The sequence below is a fragment of the Gallinula chloropus genome, assembly GCF_964237585.1.
Source record: "Gallinula chloropus genome assembly, chromosome: 20".
NCBI lineage: Eukaryota > Metazoa > Chordata > Aves > Gruiformes > Rallidae > Gallinula > Gallinula chloropus.
The window spans coordinates 9,328,711-9,354,747 of NC_140105.1; the positions used below are offsets into that span (position 1 = coordinate 9,328,711).

The 26,037-nt window shown below is 66.1% G+C and overlaps 1 protein-coding gene across 1 annotated transcript; it reads left to right on the plus strand.

Moving 5' to 3' along the window:
* Positions 1–3,117: 3,117 nt before the first annotated feature.
* On the plus strand, positions 3,118–24,900 carry AATK (apoptosis associated tyrosine kinase). Its single transcript, XM_084273602.1, has 14 exons — positions 3,118–3,250; positions 14,302–14,435; positions 16,164–16,305; positions 17,107–17,186; positions 17,288–17,406; positions 17,885–17,972; positions 18,155–18,288; positions 18,983–19,067; positions 19,775–19,896; positions 20,062–20,211; positions 20,307–23,469; positions 23,585–23,732; positions 23,814–24,044; positions 24,237–24,900. The coding sequence occupies exons 1-14, from the start codon at positions 3,169–3,171 to the stop codon at positions 24,263–24,265; spliced, it is 4,707 nt and encodes a 1,568-aa protein (XP_084129728.1). The 5' UTR covers positions 3,118–3,168; the 3' UTR covers positions 24,266–24,900.
* Positions 24,901–26,037: the final 1,137 nt, after the last annotated feature.

The window sequence follows — 26,037 nt, forward strand, 5'->3', positions numbered from 1 at the left end:
ACCCCTTCACAGCCCTGCCCACTCTGCGCAGGATCCAGCACCCGCTGCCCTGTCTGTGGGACGAGCACCCACGCACGGTCCCCTGGGTGCCCCCATGTGCCCAGCCGGGCTCCCCCAGCCTCACCTGCGGGTCAGCCCTGCCCCGGAGCTCCGTGCTCCGGCATCCTCCCAGCCCTGCCCTCCCTGGCATCGCACAGGCTGGTTTCTAGGCCAGTGCCCGGCTGAGGCGTGAATAAATCAGCAGCGTTGCATAACCAGGGATGCAGACTTTGCCGGCTGGCTGCCTGCACCCCGCTGCCGCGCCGGCGCCGGACAACCACCTCCCCAGACACCTGAACTCCCCAGGGACTGGGGCTGCCAGCCCTGTCTCTGCAGAGCCATAAGGCTGTGGTGGTGGTGGTGCAGCCATCACGGGCTCTGCCAAAGATCCCCCAATTAAGGGGCCTCTCCCCTTGCTGGGATTAGGCGGGATGAGCGGAGCCTGTTAGCTGCCGGCGAGGCCGGGAAGGAGGTCAGGAGCACAGGGTGCTTTTGGCAGCTGCTGCAAAGAGATCGCAGCTCAATCTGGTGTCTGCCCGGGAGGGGATTAGCCATGGCCCCAGACAAATCAGCTGGAGTAAGTTAGCAGGATCGGAGCTGGGTAATCTCCCCTGCTAATTGGGGGTGAGTGTGCTGCTCGCCTGCCCGAGACACAGCAGCAGCTCTGCCTGGCTGCCCAGGGGATGGTGGTTGGGATGCTGCCACGTTGTGCCTCTTGTTGGGCTCTGCCCAGGGTGGGACCATTCCGCACCAGGGTCCTGGTGGGTTTGGGGGGTGCTGATGTGGCTCAGCTCTGCACCCAGATGTGTCAAGTGACGCTGCTGGGGCTGGGCACCGGGGATGTCTGCTGGGCAAGGAGGGTGGCCAGGCATGGGGCTGGTGTTCACGGGGGGTCCTGGCTGAGCTGGGCGTTCTAGGTCTCCCCAGGGAGGGCTGGGCAGGCACAGGCACCGATCTCCATCCTTATCCCATCTTTATCCCAAACCCAGCCACAGATTCACCCCCATCTTTTTCTTCTTCCCCATCCCTATTCCCCCTACCCTCAACCCCATCCCATCACCACCCTATCCCATCCTGGACACTGGGCTCCTGTGTGCTGTTAGGGGAAGGATGCTGAAGCCACTGCTGCCCACTGCGCAGCACCAGGCAGGCCTCAAGCTCATGGTCATCCAGGCACTGGGGGCAGCTGGGATGGGTCGGGTACCCAGTGGGGGCTGTGGGCTGAGTTGGTGGGTGCTGGTGAGGGCTCTGTGCAGCTGCCTGCATCCAGGCTTGCCATGACTCAGCCGGTGCCAGCTCAGCGGCATGAGGAGTGGGGCTGGCCATGCAAACCATGCCAGCAGAGCCCAGCCACCTGCACCCATGGGACCTGCCCACTCTGGTGGGTGCAGATGCCACCTCGGCTCTGAGAAAGCCTAAAATCCCTCCCCAGCCCCACTGGCTGCCAGGCATTGTGCTGGGTCTAATCAGCTGCTTTGAGGCTGGGGGAGCCACATGGGGGACGTGGAGGGGTCCCAGGGTGGGCTGAGCTGGTGTGTGGGGACGCAGCCCTTTGCATGGTCTGGAGAGACCCAGGCAGTGGGGTGTTGGGGAAGCAATTGGGGGCAAAGGGATGCCCATGGGCTGAGCACCCAAAGCAAAATGGTTGATGGGGGGGTGGGATGGTCAGTGATCCCTGCCACCCCTTGCTGAGGGACCTTGGGGACATGTGGGTCTGAGCAGCTCTGAAGCAGCAAAACGTGGAGGCTCAGGAGAAGTGAGCTGGCTCCAGGAGCGTGTTTGTTCTCCCAGCAGCCTGTAATTTTTCCAGCCCTGTATCTATTTGTGGTGCTGTGACACGTGCAGCGCTCCTTGCGAGCCTGAAGTCTTGTGAAAAATTCATTGTGTACCTAAAATTCGGCTTTAAATATTAAACCCAAGAGCCCTGGGTGGGGCAGGATGGCATCTCACAGCAGCAGGGCCTGGATGGAGGCTCATGGGGATGACCCCAGCCCACCAGGAGCCCCAAGGAAAGTCCCACTGGGTCCTGCTTGCTTCCTGTAGCTGGGTGGGCTCCGTGACTGGCTGCACCCAGCAGGCTGTGGGGTGTTCCCAGCCCCAAGACTGGGACCACTTGGGTTTCAGAGGGTCCCACCCTTGTTCAGAGGGTGCATGTGCTGGGGCCGTGGTGTCGAGTGCACAATGCTGAGCTCTGAGCTGTGTGGCCCCGCAATGGTGCAGCCCCCCAGTCCCATGGGGACCCCCCAGCTGTGGGATGGCCTGGCTGGCATCGTGAGGTGCTGCCAGGGGGGCTTCGCTCCCCCTGTGCCCGGCTGGGGCTGGGGGCTGTGAATGCAGGTGTTTGGGGTGCAGGGGTGCCTGGCTGGGGCTGGGGGCTGTGCATGCAGGTGTTTGGGGTGCAGGGGTGGCTGGCTGGGGCTGGGGGCTGTGCATGCAGGTGTTTGGGGTGGCTGGCTGGGGCTGGGGGCTGTGCATGCAGGTGTTTGGGGTACAGGGATGCCCGACTGGGGCTGGGGGCTGTGCATGTAGGTGTTTGGGGTGCAGGGGTGGCTGGCTGGGGCTGGGGCTGCAGGTGCAGAGGTTTGGGGTGCCTGGCTGCGGTGTGGGGTCAGAGGATGGGGTGTGTGGGACCGTGCTGGGGGTGTGGGGCTGGCAGGGGGTGAGGGGCAGACAGGGGGGGTGCAGAGCCCCCCATCCTCCTTTCCCCATCCCTGCTCCCAGTCAGGCGGCGGTGCCCGGGCCGGGTCAGCACCGGAACAGCTCCACGGGGCCGGGGGAGCGGCGGCCCCTCGGGATGGGGGTCCCATCCCCACTCCCGGGGGGGGTCCCGTTGGGTTCCATCCGCCCCGGCCGGGCCGCGCGGGGGCGGCGGCGGCGCGTCCCGTCCCGGGGGTGGGTGGTGGGGGGAGCAGCGGGTCCCGGTTACGGTCCCGGGGCTGCGGCTCCGCCACCTGCCGCCCCCGCCCGCCCGAGCCCCGCTCCTCGGCGGCGGCGGCGCGGCCCCTCCCCGGGGCACGGGGCGCGGGGCCGCGGCGGCCGCCATGGAGGAGGAGCCGCCGCCGCCGCCGCCGCCGTGCCCAGCGCCGGGCCAGCGGCAGCCGGCGGCCGTGAGGCTCCCGCCGCCGCGCCATGGGCCGCCTCGCCGCCGCCGCTGCCATGTCGGCCGCGTTCCTCAGCCCCAGCCTTGCCTTCAGCTCCCACTTCGACCCCGGTGAGTACCGCCCGGTAGCCCCGCAACCCCCCCGTCGGCTCCGGTTCCCGCTCCCCCAGCGCTCCCCGGTACCCTCGGGGGTCCTTCCCGGGCAGCTCCCTCGCCTCGTTTCCCCGCAGTCCTCCCGCTCGGCTGCGGCTCGGTCCCGGTGCACCGGGAACGGAGCATCCCCTCGCCCTCATCGCCGGGATATGGCACTTCCCGGGCTCCCGGCTCCGCCAGCCCGGCCCGACCCGCGGCATCTCTGCATCCCGGCGGCGGAGAGCGCGGAGGAATCCCGGGGGCTGCGCCGCTCCGAAGGCATCTCCCGGTGCAAAGCAGGAGCAGTGATGATGGGGAGAGAAGTCGGGGGGAAGGGGGGGGAAGCTGGTGCCAGGGACTGACCCCCCCCAGCCACCTGCCCACCGGTTTGGTGTGGGGATGCTGGAGCCGGTTTGAGGGGGGGGGGGGGGGAAATGCTGGGGGTCGCCCCTTGGTCTGGGAGAGCCTGTGGGGTTGGTCGAGAGGATGGGGGAGCGGGGCGCAGGGGTTTTGGGGCGCAGGCTGTTATGTAAGGCGCCGTGGTACGGCCTCGGCCGCGTCGCAGCTGCAGGAAGATGCTGCAGCCGCGGGAGCGGAGCAGGGGCTGGCTTTTGTGTGTGCGTGTTTTGGGGCTGCCGCAGCACCACCAACCTCCCCCTCTCCTCTGCTTGCCGCTCCTTGGCCCCCAAACACCGGCGGATGCTTCGTGTCCCTCCCGGTGCGGGGTTCGCGCCCATGGCCGCTCATGGGGAGATGCCCTCGTGTGCCAGACCCGCTGCCCACGGAGCAGCCGGTGAGGCGGGAAGCCCCGGGGGATGTCCGGTGGGGCTGGCGATGCGGTCGGCACCGGCCCTTTGTTTACCAACCCAGGGAAAACGTGTGTCAGGCTCTGGCAGCCGAGCGGTTGTGCCGTGGCTCCCGCGCCTCTCCCGGCACCTCCTCCATCGCCGCCGAGGAGGCAAGAGCGTTGCTTGGACCGGACGCGGTGACAGAGGCTCTGGTTTTGGGTGCCGGGCTCCTGCATCCCTCCCAGCTGGGTTCCCGGTCCCTTCTTGCTTTGCCGCTCCGGTTCCCTTGGCCCTGGGGCTCTGGGAGCTGCGGGTGATGTGAATCCAGGGGGGGCATTTAAAAACCAACAGCACCAGGACTCACCAAACCACATCCCTGTCGCCGGAGACTCTATCCCCGACCTGCTCAGTAGTGATTTTGGGAGGGAACCTCTTTCTCTGCATTGAAACCATGGCAGCGCTGGGGACGGAGCTGTGCTCCCTTGCCCTCGTTTTTCTTGGGGGCTTGACATAGAGCCCCCATTTGCCACGTTAAACCCCCTCAACCTGGGGACCCACGGGCTACGTGGGGTTTAAAACCCCTTCTGCAAGGTTTCCATCGCTGCCGGCCGCCCAGAGCCGGGGCTCGGCTGGGGCTCTACGGCTGCCACCCACCGTTACTGGCAGGGAGAGGGATTAAAGCGGGGAACCATCCGGCACCTCCTGCCTGCGCGGCACTGCCGGCCGCCTGCGCCAGCCTGGTGTCCCCAGGGTTTGCTTGTGCCAGCGTGGAAGAGGAGGAAGAGCTTTGCAGGGCACGGTGGTACCACAGCACCGCGGCCAGGGCGCAGGATGGGGCCCGGGGTTCTGGCTCTGCTGAGGGGAGCAGAGGTGCTCCCCATCCCCAGGGAGGGATGGTGGGAAGCTGCAGCTGCCGGGGCTGAGCTGTGGGCTGCGCTGGCACTGGGGAATGGTGACAGTGGTGGCACGGGGGGTGGAGATGCCCGCGCTCCAGCCTCACCTTCTGTTTTTGGGGAGGGTGCTGGGCCCAGCTGTCAGATGTGCCGGTGCTGGGCTGCGCTGGCTGCTGGGGCCGGTGTGGACCGCTTGTGGTGACGCCTTTGCTCCCAGCTCTGGGGGCTCTGGGGAGGGTTCCCAGCCTGGTGTCCTTGTGGTTCCCGTTTTGCTTGGCCCATCCACAGGCCAGACCCAGAGGTGCTGCCATGTGGGGCACAGGGTGCCAGAGCCACTGTCAGAGCACCAACTGTCATGCCAGCGAGAGCCACTGCTGTGCCACCTGCCCCCAGCCTGGAGCCTGGATCTCCTGGGCTTCCCACAGGAACTGGGTGCCCACTCCCTGCCCTGGAAGTGCCATGAGCTGTGACAGCCTGGCTGAAGTGCCACATCCCCCCATGCCACCTGTCCGGGTGGTGCTTTGCTCTGGGGTCAATGGCACCCCTGTTCCCTGGCACCAGAGCCGACAGCAGCTGCCTGGTGACACCAGGGTGTCTGTGCCCCCCTCCTTGCCCTGCTCCCAGCCCTCACTTCCCTGTCTCAGCACCAGGAGCGTGTTTTGAAAGAGTGAGAAACATCCTCTCTGCCCCCACCTATTTCTTCTTCCCCTTTTTTTTACCTCCCCAGCCCTTCTTCCCATCTGTGGTGGCCGGTGAGGTGTCTCTGGCTGCTGGTGGCTGCAGCATTGCTGCTCCCCACTCCAGCTGTGGGACCCTGCTCCTGGACCTTGTGGGGGTTTTTTTGGAAGGGGGGGTTGTGCTCTGGGGTCAGCTGGGGCTGGAGGTCCTGGGGATGGGTGCAGGTTTGGGGTGAGCAGTGTCCCCCCCACCCCCCAGCCCTCTGGTTTTGGTTCTGGCTGGCACGTGCCACTGTCCTCTGCCCCAGCCCACATGGTGACAGCTTGGCCAGTGCTGGTGCTCTGTGTCTGGCATCACCAGCTGCTCCTGGCACAGGGATGAGAAAGGACTTGGAGAGTGTGGTGGCAAAGGGGCCGTAGCACCCAGATAGACCCCAGCATCCCAAGCCCAGGCCCAGGCACCCCCCGTGCTCCCACACCAGTGCCAGTGATGGCAACGCTGAGGGAGGATGGGCAGAGCCAGGGCTGGATGCGAAGGGGGGATTTGGGGCTGGGAGGTGTGAGATGAAGGTGGGGGGCTACAGGGAGGGGGGTGTAACACCCTGCACAGCCAGGGCAGCCCCGCAGCCAGTGTCCTGTCTCACCACATGTTTCCCATGGATGGACAGTGCACGGGAGGTGCTGGTGGCACAGGGCCCATCCGTCTGCCCAGGCTGGTGGGTGTCAGGAGCCAGGCATGCAGGCAGGGGTGCCAGGGGGTGGGCGGCGTGGCGAGCCCCCATCCCCAGCACAGCCTGGCAGCTGGCTGCCGTGGGAAATGGCGTTGGCGCAGCGCTGCAGTGCAGCAGGGCAGCTGGGCCCCGCTCGGCACGGGGGGACGGATCCGGGCAGCCAGCAGTGCCGCTCCCCAGGGGTACAGCTTCGCTCCCCCCTTCTCCCCTCCTTGCCCACCCCCCCACCCATGGCGTGCTGCTCCCTCCCCGCTCCCCCGCCCCACGCACACGGGCGGCTGCGTTTCTGGACGGCGATACAGATCCCTGTCAAAGCCAATTAGGAGAAATTAATACGCTGGGGTTGAAAGGGCTCCGCGCTCCCGGGGAGGGCGCGGGCTGTGACTCACGGGCTCCCTGCCCAGCGCTCCCGGCGCTCCGTGGGACACCGTGTGCCGGAGCACCCCATGGGCTCTGCGCGCCCCGGCACTGCGTGTTCCCTGGCAGAGCTGGGCCGTGGCGCACGCTGTGCCGTGCCGTGCCAGGCACAGTGCCTCAGCCTGGGGTGCGTGGGGCAGAAATGGCACTGCCGGCGTGCTGCCTGGCAGGGAGCTGTGCCGTACACCCGCACCCACAGCCCCATCCTCCCCGCTGACACCAGGGCTCTGCATATAGCTGGGGGGGGGGGGGGTCCCGCATCTGAACAGGGGAGCTGTGTTTGGGTGGGGGCAGGTAGAGCAGGCCACTCTTGCTCCCCTGTTTTTTCCTCCTTCATATCATGCTGCTCCATCATCCCAGTGACTCCCGGGGCTGGAAGATCCTCACCAGGTGCTTGGTGCCAAGGGGCCGTCGGGCCACACTCATCCCGCTGGTTTCTACCCCATGGTGCTCTGACTCGGGATGGAGGAGGAAAGACCATCTGCTCTGGCTCCCAGCAAGCGCCCCAGCACGGGGCTTTGCCCATCAGGGTGGGCTGAGCTGGAGGGACCCCATGGAAACACAGTACTGGGGTGGCCATGGGGAGGGCTGGAGGGTGACGGTGCTGGCACGGAGAGGAGCTGAGCTGTGCTGACTCAGCGTGCCCAGTGGCAGGAAAATAAATCTCCTCTGGGCATTAATCCCCCTGACAGCCCGAGGAAGCACCGGTGGAGCGTGCTGTGCAGCTGTCTTAGGGCAATCACCGCTGTGATATCATTTGCCATTGCTCCAAGAGCCACTCCCTAACGGCTGGGGGGACATGGAGGGACACGGAGCATCCCTGGCTCAGGGCGGTGCTGGTGGCTGGCCGAGGAACAGAGAGGATGCAGGGCTGGGGGTATGAGAGGGCTCAGCACAGGATGGGGGTAGCAGGTCTGGGATTTCCAGCAGAGCCCCCGACCCACAGCCCGTGTTGGAGGCGGTGAGCATCAGGGGGGGTCCTGCTTCCCATCCCTTTCCCTCTGCCAGCCACGGCCGGTATCCTCCTCCATAGCCTCGTGCCAGCAGCCGTGTCAAAGTGGTTTGTTTTAATTACTGGAGCGAAGGAAAATTCCAGCGTAGGCAAGCACAGTAAATGGAGCAGCGCTGCCAGCCTGGCTCTGCCACGGCTGGGCTCCCGTCCCCACTGTGCCAGGGTGTCCCACTGCCGGGACACCACAGCCCTTTGTCTTTCCAAAATGCCTGTGAGGTCGTGTGCTCCTCCCAGCACCCACCTTGCTCAGTAGCTGTGGTGGTTGCACCTCAGGCAGGTGTTTGGGAGCAGGGCTCCCATCCTTGGGTCATCCCTGCTGCCATCCCTGTGGTAAAGTAGGGTTGTGGGGGCTCTCTGGTCGGCGTGTTCCCAGGGAACGTGGGTGGTTTGGGTGCCGTGGGGCTGGCTGAGAGCAGGCATGGTGCAGGGGGAGCAGAGCTAGCTGGTGCTGAGCATCCCCCCAGTTCATGGCCTGAGCATCCTCGATGTTGAGCCCCGGTCCCATGGGATGGGGCAGTTGGGGTCTGGGCTGTGCTGGCTTTCTGGGGGGATGCTCTGCCACTGCCCAGGTGAGTGGCCCCGGCAGTGCCAGGTGCACACCGTTCCCAGCCACTGTATCATGGCAGAGCTGTGTGAGACCCTCCACACACACTGCTGCTTGGGGCTGGGACTGGCCACCATCAGCTCCAGCCACCTCATGCCCTGCTGGCACCATGGCTGCAGCCGCTGTGGTGGAGCCCATTGCCGGTGATCCCTGGGGTCCCCTCTTGCACCTTGCCCAATCCACCCGGGTGTGTGGGGCTGTGACGTGCCCTTGGCTGCTGCCAGGTGCTCAGTGATTGCACCGTGTTGGGCTCTGAGGTGGGGGATCCCTCAGGGAGCCCCCAGCTTTGCTGCTGGAGGCTCGATGGTGGCGAGGGGTGGCTGGTGGCGCAGGCAGAGCCCCTCAGGAGCTGCTTCAGCTGCCGGACCCCACACCAGCAACTTGCCCACCCCATGGAGCATCCCCCTTGCCCTCTCGCCCCCTCGACCGCCTCCTGTGCAGGGCTCTGTGCTCCTCCAGCGCTCCGTTCTGGAGCCCAAGCTCCTCGTTTCATAACGCCACCGAGCCTTTCTGATAAAAATAGGCTGCCCCTCTCCGTGCTGCCGCTCTCCCGCTGTTACGTAAACGCTGCTCTGCCGCCTGGCAAGAGCATCGTCTCAGCCGGTGCCGGCGGCTGGACCGCGGTGCTGTGCGCACGGGCAACCCCGGCTGCCGGCACCGATCCTGGCACCAGGGTGACAGGGGTGTCCCTGCTGGGGTGAACGCAGCTTGGAGGGAGCGAAGGGCCAAGGTGACTCCCCCCTCCCCATCCCCTGGGCCAGCGGGTTTGCCGTGCTGCAGCCGTAGCATCCCTCCTGGCGTGGGAGGCTTCGCAGCGCCTGAAGCTCTAAGCAAGAGAATTCAGTTTCAATAACCCATCAGACCTCTCTTGGATGCTTTTTTCCTATGTTATTATTATTATTTCCTCAGAAAATGGGGAAAGTTGGTGGTGGTTGGGCTGGGAACCTGGCTCTGCAGCAGGGCAAGGTGCTGAGGGAGGAACTTGGGGGGTTTGTTTCTCCTCAGGCTGACATGCTTGGTGTGTGCACAACAATGATGCAGCTGGGCCTGTTCTTATCCCAGTCCTAATTTTAATTTCATCACATTAGAAAACGACAGATGATTTATTTATTTATTTATTAATTATTTTCCATCCCCATTATTATTTTTTTCTCACTGCTAATTCACCCCGAGATGATAAAACCAGAATTAAGAGGCAGGAATCAATTCCTTTTAAAATCCTCCTGCATTGGTTAAATAAGGCCACATTAAGAGGTATGTAAAGGGAACAGATTAACAAGGCGTGCCTCGCATTTAAAATTAACCCAGCTGTTAATCACCGGAGGAGGATGCCCAAATGGCTGTTCCTGGCCAGAGGAGGTCTCCAGGGATGGGGGGTACAGGGTCCTGCTTCCTCCTGCCCCAGGTTCTGCTGTGAGGGGATGCTGGAGGATGCACCGGCTCTGTGCCAGGCTCCTGGTGGGTAGTGCCAGCTCTGGTCCCACTCCCGGTATCCCCCATGGCAGGAGGGATGCGGGCTCAGGGGTGCAGCAGCCGGGGACGTCCCGGTGTGCCGGTGCCTTGGTTCCGCTCCGGAGCTGCAGGCAGACGGTGAGGAGCAGCCTGGGCTTCGCGTGCTAAATGGCAGCGGATGGTTTCTTGCCGCCTGGATGCGTGTGGGTGAGCAGAGCGCTCAGCCCGTGGGGTGTAAAATCGCTTCCCTGGAAGCTGCCCGAGGACCTGGGGATTAACACCTACTGTACCGGGGTGGTGTGGGTGCTGGGGCAGCTGTGGGGCAAGGAGGCACTGGGCCCAGGGATGGAGGTGCTGATGTGTCTGGTGGGTTCGGATTCTGCCCTGCACCCTGCCTGAACCCTGCCTGATCCCTGCCCTATCCCTGCCTGATACCTGCCCGAATCCTGCCCTGCACTCTGCCTGAAACCTGCCCTATCCCTGCCCTGCACCCTTCCTGAATCCTGCCCTGCACCCTTCCTGAATCCTGCCCTATCCCTGCCTGAATCCTGCCCTATCCCTGCCTGAATCCTGCTCTATCCCTGCCCTATCCCTGCCCTATCTCTGCCCGAATCCTGCCCTGCACCCTGCCTGAAACCTGCCCTATCCCTGCCCTGCACCCTGCCTGAATCCTGCCCTATCCCTGCCTGAATCCTGCCCTATCTCTGCCCGAATCCTGCCCTGCACCCTGCCTGAAACCTGCCCAATCCCTGCCCTGCACCCTGCCCGAATCCTGCCCTATCCCTGCCCGAATCCTGCCCTATCCCTGCCCGAATCCTGCCCTGCACCTTGCCTGATCCCAGCCCTAATCTTGCCCTGTTCCTGCCCTAATCCAGCCTCCCCCAGCTGGGCGCCTGCTGCAGGGTGCCGCACCCTGGGGTGCAGGGCCGGGCAGGTGCATGGGGAGGGGTCGCAGCCACGGGTGGGCAGGGAAGGGGCTGGGGGGAGCTGTGCAGACCATGCGGAGCATCCATCGCCTCCCGGATGGCTCTGTAAGCCCTCACCCCGCCGGGCAGCCGCGCTGTGTGGATGACGGGCAGGGAAACTGAGGCACGACCCCGTGCGAGAGGGCGGGCAGGAGCCGTAGCCCTGACGTGCCGTGCCCGCTGCCCCGGAGCCACCGTGCGCGCTCCGCCCGCCCCGGGGGAGGGTGCTGGGCAGCGCCGGGGTGGGTGCGCAGCGGTCAGGCGGGTTCTCCGTGGGCCGGGAGCCCCGAACCGTCGCCGCCGGGCTCTGCGGGAGCCCCGGCCCGGCCCTTCCGCACACGTCACCCTCCGCCCGCCTCGCCGGGCTCGGCTCCCCGCCGGGGAGAGACGAGCGGCGGCCGCAGCATCGCCCCGGCCCGCAGCGAGCCATGGCCGGCGGGGCGGCCGCGGGGCCCCGGCAGCCGTGAGTCAGCAAAGGGCCGGGCAGGGCAGGGCGGGGAGGGGCCGGGCGCCCCGGGACACCCCGGGATACCCCGGGGCACCCCCATCCCTCCGGGAACCGGGAACCGGGCTGCGCCGGGTGGGCAGCGCAACAGGGTGCGGGGGGGCTGGGGGGGCGGCTGGGGGGAGTGGGAGGGGAAAGGGAGGGGCAGGGCTGTGCGTGCCCCACCGCGCCCCATTGCTCCCCATAGACCCCCCTACGTTCCATTGCACCCCACGGCACCCTCCTGCTCCCCACTGCACCCCGCTGCTCCCCCTGCACCCCACTGCCACCCATTGCTCCCCACTGCACCCCGCTGCACCCTCCTGCTCCCCAGTGCACCCCACTGCATCCCATTGCAACCCAGTCTCCCCCTGCACCCCATTGCATCCTCCTGCACCCTACTGCACCCCACTGCACCCTCCTGCTCCCCAGTGCACCCCACTGCGTCCCATTGCTCCCCACTGTACCCCGCTGCTCCCACTGCATCCCATTGTAACCCAGTCTCCCCCTGCACCCCATTGCATCCTCCTGCACCCTACTGCACCCCACTGCACCCTCCTGCTCCCCACTGCACCCACATCCCCAGTCTCTCCATGTCCATCCTGCTCTGGGTTGGGGCAGGTGCTGCTGGAGCTGTGGCCTTGGTGCTGCCACCAGACTCCTATTGTCCCCCGTCCCCCCCCCGGCAGGGCTGGGGCGAGGGGTCTGTGGCTTGCACGCAGATGCTGGTGCATCCCAGGTGGCCCTGGGTGCAGGGGGGCTACCCCAGTGATGCAGCAGTTCCAGGCTGGAGGATGCACCGAACTGGCCGTTCTCAGCTGGACCCCCGGTGCCACACGAGCGTTCAGGGGGGAAAGGGGAGCAGCGTATGGCTGTGGCTGGAAGTGTCCCACGGGTGGGGTGCCCAGCGCCTGAGGAAGGCATGGTGCCTGTGCTGGGGCACCCTGCTCCTCCTGGGAGAGCCAGAGGCAGAGCTTTGGGGTGGGGCACCCCCAGGCCCCAGCTTGTCTTGGGACCCCTGGGGTCCTCCACACCCGATGCAGCCGGATTGCTCCCTGCGTCCTAGTGCTCCAACAGCTGCCCCTGCAAGTGTGTCTGCCCTGGTTTGGGGAGCCCTGGCCCTCTGAAATGACGCCACGTTTCCTGTTGCTGTGTGTTTGTGGTCAGGGGGAAGGGCAGCGCTGGCTTTCCCAGGCAGCCAGACAGTCACGGTGGGTCATGGTGGTGGTTGTCACACCCCTGTGCTGGCATGACACCTTGCCCAGGCTGGGCTTGTCATGGCTACCAGGTTGCTGGTTGCACAGGTAGGGAAACTGAGGCAGGGCCAGCTGGACCTCATGGGTTTGTTTTGGAGAGTGGTTTTGTTGGCAAAGCTCCCATTCCCGAGGGCTGAGGGGCAGCTCAGCCGGCGGTACCGGTTGGAAAGGCTTCTGTTGCCAGGCTCTGCTCCCCATCGGTGTTCGAAAGGCTCTTTGCAGTGAGTCATTTTCTCTCTGGCTGTCCCGCTATCCAGGGAAAATGGTGAGATTCGCGGTACAAAGTGTGTTCACCATGGAAACCAGCCGAAAGGAGGGGGAACGCCACCGCCTGCTCCTCCCAGGTTCGGCTTTGCATCCACCAGCCTTCAGAAGATGGCTCTGGAGCTCCTTCACAGGCACCGCCGAAGAATTTGGTGTGGCCCTGGGCTGTGCCACAGCACACGGGGCCAGTGCACCCGGTCACCGTGCCTCCAGTCAGGGTGCCTCATGCCTGTGCTGTGCACATCAGGCAGTGCCGTGTGGTGCCGGCTCCTCCCCAGGGTGTCAGGACCCTCCCCAGCCCCTCTGTGCCCTTCATGTCCCTTTCAAGGACACACAGGAGCTGGTGGCACAGTGTCCAGCCCTGGCACAGGCATGGTGGCAGCACGCTCGGGGTGCTGGGTTGGTGATGAGGCGATGCTGTTGTGGTTCTGTGTGGTTCTCTGAGCATCCCTAAGGGGCTCAGCACTGTGCTCGGTGGTCCAGCTTTGGGCAGGGCACCTGTCCCAGCCCCGATGTCCCATGGGGATGGCACCGTGCTGGGCGCTGCCCGATGGCCGTGGGGCTGCGTGCGGGGCCGCGTGCGGGTCCCCGTCGAGGGCGGCTCTGCTGGCTGCGCCGTGGCCTTCCGGCTTCCTCCCACCACAATCGCGCCGGTTGTTTGGACAGGCTCTGGGCAGAATAGTAATGTGGCAGCTGCAGCCGGCGCCGGGGGCCTGCTGGGGATGGCAGCTGGGCCACCGCTGCAGCCACCCTGCTCCGTGCTGTCCCAAGGGGACACGGCGCAGGCAGGAGCGGGGCAGTGGGTGCCAGGATTCAAGGTGTGGCAGCGCCCAGCCAGAGCGGCTGCATCCCCATCGCCGTGTCTGGTGGCCTGGGGTCTGGTGGTGGTGCGGGGCTCGGGGGCAGGAGCTGTGGCCATGGGATCGATCGGGGTAGCGGCAGAGCTGTCGGTGTCACCGAGAGCAGGGGGTACCCTGTGCCGGGCCAGGGGCTCCTGGCTGTGTTGGCACGACTCTGGCAGACCCTTTGCCTGGGGGTGCTGTCTCTGGAGCAGGGACAGGGTGGGAGTTGGGGGCTGCTTTCCCATCCTCCCCACTTCCATGGGCGCAGCATCCACCTGGCCTGGAGATGCTGCCTCACCCGGTGCCGCTGCCACTCTGCCAGGCAGCAACACCCACAGGGCTCACCCTGGGACCCCCAAGTTGGTACAGCCCCCTCTCCACAGGGGCCATCCCACCCTGCATTCATGGGAACCGTGCCCCCATCCCGCTCTGTGCATGCTGCCTCCAGAGCTCTGGGATCCCTCCCAGGGTCCCCACCTGTCCTGGCTGAGAGCTGAGCCAGAAAAGGGGGCACAGCAGTGCCGGGACCCCCCCAGCTGCTCCCCAGGAGTCCTGATGTGCCCCCTGCCCCAGGCAGGACCCCAAAGTGTGGCCTTGTCCCTCCAGTGCTCCCGCCCTGAGCCCGAGCCCCTCTTGTCCCCGCAGACGGCACCCCCCTTAGCGAGCTCTCCTGGTCCTCCTCGCTGGCTGTCGTGGCGGTTTCCTTCTCGGGGCTCTTCACCTTCATCTTCCTCATGTTGGCCTGCCTGTGCTGCAAGAAGGGGGACATCGGCTTCAAGGTGAGCTGGGGCCGCGGGGCGGGCAGGGGGCTTGGCTGGGGGGCTTGGCCCAGCACCTCTCCCTGGGTGGGCTTCTCCCTGGGGTCCGCCAAAGGATGGAAGCACCCCCAGGCTCTGGGTGCAGGATCCCCTGCTGCTGGCAGGGCCAGCCCCAGCACCGGTGCAGGATGTGCACCGGCTCAGGAGCTCAGCTCCCCTACTGCTGTCAGGGTGCTGCCGTGGCTCAGCATCACTGGGGGTCATATCCTGACCCAGCTGGGCTCCCTGCTGTGCAGAGCATGGACCTGGGGGCCTCAGCATCACTGGGGGGGGGGGGTCGTATCCTGACCCAGCTGGGCTCAGCATCACTGAGGGTCGCATCCTGACCCAGCTGGGCTCCCCATTCCACAGAGCAGGGACCTGGGGGGCTCAGCATCACTGGGGGGGGTTGTATCCTGACCCAGCTGGGCTCAGCATCCCTGGGGGTCGTATCCTGACCTAGCTGGGCTCCCCATTCTGCAGAGTATGGACACCATGGGGCTCAGCATCACTGGGGGTCATATCCTGACCCAGCTGTGCTCCCTGCTGTGCAGAGCATGGACACTGTGGGGCTCAGCATCACTGGGGGTCGTATCCTGACCAGATGGGCTCAGCATCACTGTGGGTCGTATCCTGACCCAGCTGGGCTCAGCATCACTGGGGGTCATATCCTGACCCAGCTGGGCTCCCTGCTGTGCAGAGCATGGACACCATGGGGCTCAGCATCACTGTGGGTCGTATCCTGACCAGATGGGCTCAGCATCACTGGGGGTCGTATCCTGACCCAGCTGGGCTCAGCATCACTGTAGGTCATATCCTAACCCAGCTGGTCTCCCTGCTGTGCAGAGCATGGACACCATAGGGCTCAGCCTCCCTGGGGGTCGTATCCTGACCCAGACAGGCTCCCTGCTCTGCAGAGCCTGGACCTTATGGGGCTCAGCATCTCTCCTCTCACCCATCAGAGCCGTGGGCTGTGTGTGGGACCAGGCCACTGCATGGTTAAGGGCCGCGGCGGTCCCACCCGCACGCCCCCGGGGGTGGGAGGCACCCTGACCTCACAGGCACAGAATGTGCCGAGAAAAGTTTTTTTCCCTAATTGCTGGGATTTTTGTGGAGGCTTGTGGCGCCCGCGGCGGGAGGGGGTCAGGGGGATGGGGGGGGGCGACACGCCGGCCCGTTGTGTAACCGTCCCACACCGACCCGAGCACCTCGCCGCGCCGGAGGGGAACAATGAGCCCCTCGTGCCCCCGCGATGGGTCGGGATATATATAGGGGTGTGGGGCCGGGCACTGCCCGTGCCCGGCGTGTCGCGGCGCATGGCACACGGCGCGGCACCGCTACCGGTGGGGTTGGCAGCGCCATGAGGCGAGATGCTCACCATCGCCTACCTGCTTGCCCAGGCGGCTTTCAGGAGCCGGGGGCTAGCCGTGCGGTGCAGCCAGGTAATGGGATGGGGTGCCAGGGTGGTGGGGAGTGGGTGCCGGGCACAGGGTCATCCCTGTGGGGTGGGGTCTGTGTGCTGCCCATCGGGGCGCAGGTGGGGCTGTGTGATGGGACGGTGTGATTTTTGGGGTGCGTGATGTGTGGGTGAACACGTGGGGCGGCGGGTGGGAGGGTGTGTGGGGCAGGCTGCCAGTGGTGGGGAACCCACGGGGTCAGTTGTCTCTGCTCGGTGTGTGCCCCCCCTGCCCCCAACACCCCCCATCCCAGGAGTTTGAGAACGCCGAGGGGGATGACTACGTGACGGAGCTCTCAGCCCAGGGCTCCCCTGCCCCCCAGCATGGCCCCGAGGTCTACGTCCTGCCCCTCACCAAGGTCTCCCTGCCCATGGCCAAGCAACCGGGGCGCTCAGGTAAGCTGGGGGTGGGCACGACCCTGTGGGCTGAGGTTGGGGATCCTGCATCACCGGGCTGTGGGGGGTGGGTGTGGTGGGTCTCACCTGCTAAGGAGGGTCCCAGCTTTGGCAGCCCAGGTCCCTGAGGACTGTGCTGCTGTCCCTCTGCCCGAGGGTCCCGGTGGCCTGTCCCCATGGCACCAGCTGGGGGTGAGAGGTCATGCTCCCTGTGGGCTCCCTGAACTGTGACACTCCGGTCCTGCGTAAACAAGCCCATGAGTGGGAGAGGAATGTGGGGGGTGCCTGGCTGTGGCCCCCTCCGCCCAGTGTCGCTCCCCAGCCTGGAGAATGGCAGCAGTGTGGCAGGGCCGGCGCGGCGCGAGGCGGTGCAGCCCAACAATGGCCCCATTGCTGCTGCCCTTGGCATGGGTGCCCGAGGGGCAGGACCTGCACTGGGCGGGGGGGCTGGGAAGGGGCTAAATGCCAGAGCTCCCACTGGGCTCCGCTTCCATCTCCTTGGTCCTTGAGGAGGACAAGGGGCGAGGAGCCAGCTCACCGCTGCTACCCCATTTGGGGACGCCGGTACCCGGTGTGCCCCGGCTGCAGTGGCTGTGGGAGGATGCCTGGCCCAGAGGAAGCTCTGGATGCTGGGTGCCAGGGGGCTGCTCCAGAGCACCCTCGGGTGCTGCGGGCCCTGGCACCGGGTGGCACGGTGGGGATGCCAGGGCTCGGCTGGGACTGGCAGGTACCGCGGGCAGGCTGGGTGGGCTGGCGTGCGGGCAGGAGGGCGTGCGGGCAGCTGGATGTGCTCCCTTACAGTGCAGCTCCTCAAGTCGGCGGACCTGGGGCGGCAGAGCCTGCTCTACCTGAAGGAGATCGGGCATGGCTGGTTCGGCAAGGTGAGTGGGCAGAGCAGGGTCCCCCCAGGGACCCTGAGGTGAGGTGGGGTTGGGGGTGCGTGGTGAGGACAGGGAGGGGACCAGCCTGTCCCTCGCCTCAGGTGTTCCTGGGGGAGGTGAACTCGGGCATCAGCAGCACCCAGGTGGTGGTGAAGGAGCTGAAGGCCAGCGCCAGCGTCCAGGACCAGATGCAATTCCTGGAGGAAGCGCAGCCTTACAGGTATGGCTCCGCGGTGCCGCGTCTGCGCCACGCACAGCCAGGACTGGGGGTGCTGTGGGATGGTGCCTGGTACCCGCCAGCACCGTGTTTGGTGGCTAAGCAGAGCCATAGCTGAGCTCTCTGGGCATCAGGGCTCTATCCCGGCCCCATCGCGTGTCTGCCCAGGGCTTGTTGGGGTGGGACAAGGGCTGTGCTGGGAGCCGCTGGGGCAGTGGGGCTGTGGTGAGGTCATGGGCAGAGCGGGGATGAGGGGGGGAGGGTGTGGAGCTGCTCCCTGTCCCGGCAGAGCTGAACAAATGTGCCTTTGTGGCACGTCCCAGGGCGCTGGGACGTGCTGGTACCCGCTCCCGGCGCTCCCGGCAGCCCCCACGCTGAGGTGCAGAGGAGGCAGGGTGACAGTTCTGGGGGGGTTGCTGCTGTCCCCCCACCCCCTGTCCCGATGGGGTGCTGATGTGCCCCCGTTCTCTGCCCTGCACAGAGCCCTCCAGCACACCAACCTGCTGCAGTGCCTGGCCCAGTGTGCCGAGGTCACCCCGTACCTGCTCGTGATGGAGTTCTGCCCGCTGGTGAGTCCCACGTGTCACCCCCCCAACCCCATCCCACTCCCTGAGGTGCCACTGTGGGGCTGGGGCATCTGTTCTGACCATGCAGTGCTGCGGAGGGGGGTGCAGGGGTGCAGGCAGGGCTGGGTGCTCTGTCCTGGGCATGACCAAACTCCATGAAGGGTGACAGTGGGACTGCCTTGCAGGGTGACCTGAAGGGGTACCTGCGGAGCTGCCGGGGGGCCGAAGCCATGACCCCCGACCCGCTGACACTGCAGAGGATGGCGTGTGAGGTGGCCTGTGGCATCCTGCACCTGCACAGGAACAACTACATCCACAGGTAGGTTGGCTTAGCATCCAGGGGGGAGCTTGTGGGGGCAGGAATTGGAGGGTCCAGGTGTGTAGGGGAACCCCAGGACGCCGGAGTGCCAGTCCCACCACTGCTCCTCCTGCCCAACAATATCCTGGTGCTGAGTGAGTTGCAGACAGAGACTCCAGCATCAGTGATTTTGTTGAGGAGGAGGGTGCGCTGCCATCAGGGACCACCAGACCTTCTCCACCCAAGCCAGGCATGGGTGCCTGGTGCTGAGCTCAGGGGGATGTGGGGTCCCTGGCTCTTCTGGAGACCAACTGTCCAACAGGCATCCCAGCCTCGGTGGGCCCTGCCACATCAGCGGGTCTCACGCGTGCCTTGTCTGTGCAACAACCCCCCCAACCCCAAGGGCTGGAGCAGCCAGCTGGAGCCCATCCCCGTGCCAGTTGGCCAGGGACACAGGCTTTCTGCTTGGCTCAGCACGTGATGGACGGATGGACGACGGACGGAGGCGCAGCCGGAGCCGCGCAGGCATCCCGGCCGTGCGCGGGGTGGCTGGTTACCGGCATGCCGGGTGGTGGGCGGTGAGACACAGCCGTCCCACTGCCAGCTGAGGGCTGTTTTGGGAGGGGGTCTCTGGGCACAGAGCCTTGGTGCCGGGGTGGTGGGTGTCCCCCCGGCCCTGCGGTGGTGGTGACAGCGCCGGGGTTTGCTTTGGCAGCGACCTGGCCCTGCGGAACTGCCTGCTCACTGCTGACCTGACCGTCAAGATCGGCGACTATGGGCTCTCACACTGCAAGTACAAAGTAAGGCTGGTTTGGGGGAGGGAGGGAGGGATGGGGGAGCTGGGGGGTGGCCAGGCACTGGTGCATGCCACGCTGAGCCCTGCACCCCCTTCCACGCACCCCTGGGCTTTGCTGGGGCAGAGGAGGGGGGGGCACGGATCACCCCACAGACCACCCTGCAAGGGCCTTTCTGTGCCCCAGAAACAGCCTGTGTCCTCGTCCCCCCCCAGATTTGTTTCCCCTGTCTGGCAGCTCCCAGAGCACGAAGAGGGGGGTTGTTCCCCACAGTCCTGTGCACCCCCTCTACCCAGCAGAGCATGGCACAGCTGGGGGTCCCCAGTACTGCCTGGGCTGGCCTGGATGTCCCAGGGCTGCATCCCTGAGGGCACATCGGCCCTGGGGCTGTCTGTCTGTCTATCCATCCATCCTACCCGCAGCTCCAGGCAGGGCTGAGATTAAAGCCAGGGAGCAGTTCTGGGGGGAAGCAGGAGGAGGCTGGGGGGGGGCTCAGGATGGGGAAATGGGGAGCAGGCAGAGGGGGCTTGTGCGGAGGGAGCAGAGCGCAGTCCTGGGAGGGGGTCAGGGACTTGGGGTGTAGCAATGGGGTGGCTGGGGGTGGGGGAGGAGGGGTTGGGGGAGGGTCAGGGCCAGCTCTTGCTGCGGTGTGGCCGGTCCCTTACGCGTAGGTTTGACGTTCTCTTCTCGTACTGACCCTGCATACTTGGCAGGACGACTACTTCGTGACGGCCGACCAGCTGTGGGTGCCGCTGCGCTGGATCGCGCCCGAGCTCATCGACGAAGTGCACGGCAACCTGCTCGTCGTGGACCAGACCAAGTCCAGCAACGTCTGGTGAGCGGGGTCGGGGTGGGGGGACCGTGTTGGGGAATACAGAGGGTGTCTGGCACAAGGGCAGCTCTAGCAATGCGTCAGGGTGGGTTATTTTTGGGGGCTGCTGGCTGGTAGTGTGGCAAGAGGGGGTGTCCCCGCGCCCCCAGCATCCCGCCCTGCCTGTAGGTCGCTGGGTGTCACCATCTGGGAGCTGTTTGAGCTGGGCAGCCAGCCCTATGACCACTACTCTGACCGGCAAGTGCTGGCCTACGCCATCAAGGAGCAGCAGCTCAAGCTGCCCAAGCCCCAGCTGAAGCTGTCGCTGTCGGAGCGCTGGTGAGGACACGGGCCACGTCCTGCCCCCTCCCTCTCCCTGTCCCTAGGGTTGAGGGGGGACATCCAGGGCTGACCCCCACCCCTCTTGGTGGCAGGTATGAGGTGATGCAGTTCTGCTGGCTGCAGCCGGAGCAGCGCCCGACGGCGGAGGAGGTGCACCTCCTGCTCTCCTACCTCTGCGCCAAAGGGGCAACCGAGGTGGAGGAGGAGTTCGAGAAGCGCTGGAACTCCATGAAACCCAATGGCAGCGCCAGCTCCAGCCACCACGGCGCCGAGCTCTCCTCCTTCCCACTGCTGGAGCAGTTCTCAGCCGACGGCTTCCCCTTGGATGGGGATGACATCCTCACTGTCATGGAGACCAGCCACGGCCTCAATTTTGAGTACAAGTGGGAGCACACCAAGACCGAGCACTTCCAGGCGCCCCTGGGGTCGCTGAGCCCCAGCAGTGCCGCCCGCTACCACGACCTCTACTACCCGGCCACGACCGCGGGGCGCCTGAGCCTGGGGGTCTCCCCATCCTGCTACGAGTGCAAACCCCCGAGCTGCCCCGGGGTGCCAGCACCGGGCGTGGTGCCCATCCTGGGCGCCCACAGCCCCTCGCTCGGCAGCGAGTACTACATCCGAATCGAGGGGCCCGGGGAGGGCAGTGCTGAGCTGGACTACGCCATGTGCGCCTACAGCCCCGCGGGTGAGCGGGGGTCCCCGCGCCCCCCGTCCTGCTGGAGAGCCCAGGCTGCCCGCAATGGTGGTGCCTATGACTCCGACAGCAGCCCCACCGTCTCGCTCAGCATGGAGCCACTGCTGGGCCACGCGCCGGCGGGCGAGGGCTCCTGGGAGTGTGCTGAATATTACCCCTACCCCTGCCCGGGGCCGGAGCCACAGGGCTACGAGCCATCCCCTAGCCGTGGGGCTGAGGGCTACCTGCTGGAGGAGGAGCCCACCCAGCCGGGCAGCCAGGACTGGCCGGTCCCCAGCTTCCAGCCTGGCATCTTCACTGATCCGCTGGGTGTTTCGCCATCGGGGAACTGTGCCTACAGCCCCCAGGGGTACGGGGAGCCGCAGGCGGCTCCCCAAGGCGGGCGGCTGCCGGGGCGGAATGGGACCCAGACGGACTGTGTGGTGCTGGAGCTAGGCAAGGACAGCCCCCCCGGAGCCCCTCACCCCCAGGGTGTGAGCCCCCCAGCTCAGCGGCATCCCTGGGCCTCCAACAGCTCCTCCAACAACAACATCGGCAGCAGCAGCCCCGCATCCCGCGAGGCCCCGGCAGGCGACAGCTGGTGCTACCGTCGCATGATCACCTTCCGGGGGCTGATGGCCAAGCCTTTGGGCACCGTGCCACGCGGCCAGCCCCAGCTCGGGGGGTCCCCGCTGGGCCATGACTTCCGCCGCCCGCATCAGGCCCCCGGCATGGCCGGCAGCTCCTCCTCCCCGTGCCGCTCACCCTCCCCACGGCGTCAGGCCTGGCACAGCCGTGACTCATCAACCTCCGGCCGCTCGCAGGCAGCCGCGCTGGCTGGCAGCCCCGGTACGCCGTGGGGCCCCGGCACAGCCCCGCCAGCCGGAGCTGGGGCCCAGCACAATGTCTGCCTGGATGAGAGCGCAGAGGGGAGCAGCCCTACCCGCAGCCCGTTGTCCCATGCCATGGCTGCGCCGGGGGCGGGGGACACCACCCCCACGGTCGGCACCGCCGCCCTGAACCCCGGCCCCCGCCCGGAAGCCGGTGTAGATGGTGCCCAGGCGGTGCCGGAGGCCTCCGAGGCGCCTGCGCCAACGCCCAGGGAGGCTGCCGCTGGGAACGGCGCCTGTGCTGCCGGTGATGCAGACCGGACACCGGACAAGACCTTCTCCAGTGCCAGCTTCCCCAGCATGGATGAGGTGAGCGATGAGGACACGGCGGAGCTGACCTCTGGTGTCTTCACCGACTTCTCTGGGGACTACGTGGAGCGGGTGGAGGAGGCGGCCCCAGCGTTCAAGTCCCTGCAGAAGCAGCTGGGGACGCCGGACTCCCTGGAGTCGCTGGACATCCCCTCCACAGCCAGCTCATGCGAGGTCTTCAGCCCCACCGCCTTCGTGCCCGCCGGCCAGCCCAAGGCCCTCGACAGCGGCTACGACACCGAGAACAACGAGTCCCCTGAGTTTGTCCTCAAAGAGCCCCACGAGCCCCGAGAGCCAGAGGCCTTTGGCCAGGTGGGGAAGCCACCCCCGGGGCTGCCGGGGGATGAGGGTGCGGGTCCAGCCCCCGAAACGCGGCTCTCCACCTCCCTCGGGGCTGAGCTGCACAGCCTTGCTGAGAAGAACCCCTACCGCGACTCCGCCTATTTCTCTGACTACGACGCCGAGGCTGAGCGCGGCCCCAAGGACGAGGAGGACAGCGATGGGTCCCGCACCCCGGAGGCAGAGGAGGGTCCCCGACCCCTCACACAGGACACGGGGCAAGCCCCCATCCCGGGAGAGGACCCGCTGCACCCCCCGGGGGCACCTGGCAGCCCCCCGTCTGCACCCAGCGTTGTGGTGGCCGTGGATATTCAGGCAGCGGGGGGTTTGGCTGGGGACCGAGGAGGGGCAGAGGCTGGGAGTGCCCCAGCCAGCCCCACGGGACAGGGCTCTGGCACTGACCGGCAATTTGCCGGCACAGTGCCGGTGCTGGACAGCTCGCCGTGCCCCGAAGGAGACACATGTCCCCCGGGCTCTGTGCCCCCCAAGACTTTCATCTTGACCCCGGTGCTGGCAAGCCCTGGGGAGCCGGTGTCTGTTGGAGGGGTCTGTGTGCCCATGGGCATCCCCGGACTTGGGGCAGCTGCAGCTGGGGGTGAACAGACTGTGGCCCCCAGGCTGGGACTCGGGGAGCTGGGGCTGCCACCAGAGGGGACTGGGGTGGGCGATGCACCAGGAGGTCCCAGCACTCTGCTACCAGGGGATGAGTCCCCCCCAGGCCTCTCCCCGCTCCCATCCGCCCGGGAGCCACGGCTGGCCGCCCCCGAGCGCCGCGAGGAGCCAGAGGAGGAGGAGGAGGACACGGAGGACAGCGATGAGTCGGACGAGGAGCTGCGCTGCTACAACATCCAGGAGCAGAGTGAGGAGAGTGAGGAGGAGCCACCAGCTGTGCCCATCGTGGTCGCTGAGAGCCAGAGCAGCAGGAACCTGCGCAGCCTCCTCAAGATGCCCAGCCTGCTCTCCGAGGCCTTCTGCGAGGACCTGGAGCGCAAGAAGAAGGCTGTCTCCTTCTACGATGATGTCACCATCTACCTCTTCGACCAGGTGGGTGGCCATGGGGTGGGCGAAGCCGGGCGCTGGGCATGGTGTTGGGGGACGGGAGCTGTCTCCCCGTGTTCCTCCAGTGAAGGTCCCATCCTGCCTGTCTCCCCTCATACAGGAAAGCCCCACGCGGGAGCTGGCTGAGCAGAGCTTCCCAGAGCCCCCCCAGCCTTCGGGGCAGCCCCCCACCACTGGCAGCCCCCCCAACCCGGCTGACAGGCTCGGCGCCTCGGATGACTCCTCGGATGGCAACGCCTCGGAAGAGAGTAAGGGGCCGGGGGGCACCATGGCAGGGTGGACTGGGGTGACCCCCACGGTGGGTTCAGCCCCCTTGCTCCGTGTCGCAGGCGGCGGCTTCGAGTGGGACGACGACTTTCCGCTCATGCCGGTGAAACCGTCCTTGATGTCCTCGCTGACGCCAGCGGAGCCCGACGCGGCCGTGCCCACGCTGCCTGCGCTGGTGCCGGTGCAGAAGCAAGTGCTGCCCATCCAGTTCTCCCGGTTCACGGTCTCACCTGCTCCGGTGTCCCGGTTCTCCATCACCCACGTCTCCGACTCGGACATGGACTCCATAGGAGGTGAGTTCCCCCCATACTGCTCTGTGGGCGGCCAGGAACCCCCAGCCCAGCACCCCAAGGAGGGAGGGGGCTGGTCCAGAGAGCTGCCATCCCCCGGTGCCACCCGGGCTGGGAGCCAGTGGGTGCAGGATACCCAATCCTCGTGCACCACAGCACCGGGACCCGCTCACGCCGACTCTCCGCTCCTTGCAGGCAGCAGCGAAGATGGCGACCGGGAGTGAAGCCAGCCGGGATGCCGGCCAGGCATCGCTCCGGCACCAGCACCGGCGCGGGGCGGCGGCAGCGGCAGTGGAGGACGGCGGGGCTGGGATTAGGGGTCCGGCCGGGGGCTCCCAGGCTGTGCTCTGGATTTTTTTAGGCAGATTTTTATCAGAAGGAGCTCGTTTTGCTGCTGCGAGTGGGAGCGGGGCCGGCGCGGCCGGGGCCAGGCGGTGGGTGACGGCCGTGCGTGCGGCGCGTGCGTGTGCGGGTGGCTGCGTGTGTGCGTGTATAAATAGACACATATATATATATATAGACATATATATATATATATAAATTATAGCATTTAAAGGGTAGTTCCCTGACCTTGCTAACATTTGCAGAGTGTCCCCCCACCAGTGACACCTCCCCACTCTCCCCACTTTGGCTTCTCACCCACATGTGTCTGTCCCCGCGCGCTCCCCCTCTCCCCCCCCGTGCCATGTCCCCCATACCATGCGCTTGGCCTCGCACCCAGCAGCACTTGGCTGCCCCATGGTTGCCCCATGGTGTTCCCAAGCCAGGGGGGTCACTGCCTGCTGCTGCTGCTTAATGTCACCTTGAGTTTACCTGTGCCCCGGTGCCAGGGCTGCCGCTGGCTCTTGTGCCCCCCCATGCCTGGGGTGGGGAGCACAGCTTGGGGGGAGGGGCTCAGGGGGCCGTGGAGTCATGTCTTACACCCCCATCCCTTGCTTTTTGGGGAGCAGCCGTGGCCCAGCCAGGGACTCTGAGGGCTGGCAGGACCCCCTGCCCCGCTGCGGCAGGGAGCAGCATGGGGAAGGCTGGCAGGGGGTGGGGGGGGGGAGGTCCGGGGTGCCCCCCCAGGACCTGCTGACCTGACTATTTTTGTATTTAAAGAAAACGATTAAAAAACCCCACCAAAACCAACCCCAAACCCCCACCCTGGCCAGAAAACTCTGTCAACTCACCCCCCCCCCCCCCCATTGACGCAATTTTTAAGTTATTGCTGCCAAAGAGATGTAACAAATTGGGGGGGTGGGGGGGGCAGTGGGGGGGGGGGTTGGGGGGGGTCGGTGGGGGGCGCTCGCGGTTCTTTGTTCTGGTTTTTTTTCCGTTGGTTTGTTTGACTTCATTCGAGGCTTAGGATAACTGTGCAATTCCAGCTTCCAGAGGGGAATGGAAGTAAGCGGAGATGAGCGAAACCTTGAAATCAGGGCTGGTGCCTTTAGGGTCTATAGACCAAACCCTGAGGTGAGAAATGCAACCCCCCCCACACTCCCCCCGCCCCCCCCCACCCCTCCCTCCCTTTGACCCCCCCCCAGCCCCTTGTCCTGCAGCCCCAGCTGACTCCCACTGCCCCACGCGTGTGGGGCCAGGGCACATGTGCTTGTGCACAGATACGTTTGTGTGTGCACCCACAGGGGACAGGGCAGCTGCCAGGAGTTGGGGGGGGTCTGTGTGTGTGTGTGGGTGTGTGTGGGTGTGTGTGTGGGGGTGTGTGTGTGTGTGTCTACTCCACAGTACCACAGGACAAACCCCTCCCCAGCTTGGCACACCCCTGGTGTGGCGGCGAGGCCTAGTCCAGCCCGGTGCTGGGCACAGGCCTTGCTGTACTAATCCCCCCCCACGCCCTTCACCCACCCCATACCAGCCTCAGGACGGAGTGGGAATTCAGGGGGTCCCCAGCATCAGTCCCAAACTCCTGAGTGGCTGTGCCTGCCCCATAACCCCCTTCCCCCCCCCCCAATTCCCCCCCATGCAGCAGCGAGTCGGTTAGTCCTGATGGCAATTA

Coding starts and splice junctions, on each gene's coding strand:
- AATK (XM_084273602.1), top strand. CDS start 3,169: ATGGGCCGCCTCGCCGCCGCCGCTGCCATGTCGGCCGCGTTCCTCAGC. Junction 17,187..17,287: donor GGCATGGCTGGTTCGGCAAG/GTGAGTGGGCAG, acceptor CCCTCGCCTCAG/GTGTTCCTGGGGGAGGTGAA. Junction 20,212..20,306: donor CTGTCGCTGTCGGAGCGCTG/GTGAGGACACGG, acceptor TCTTGGTGGCAG/GTATGAGGTGATGCAGTTCT.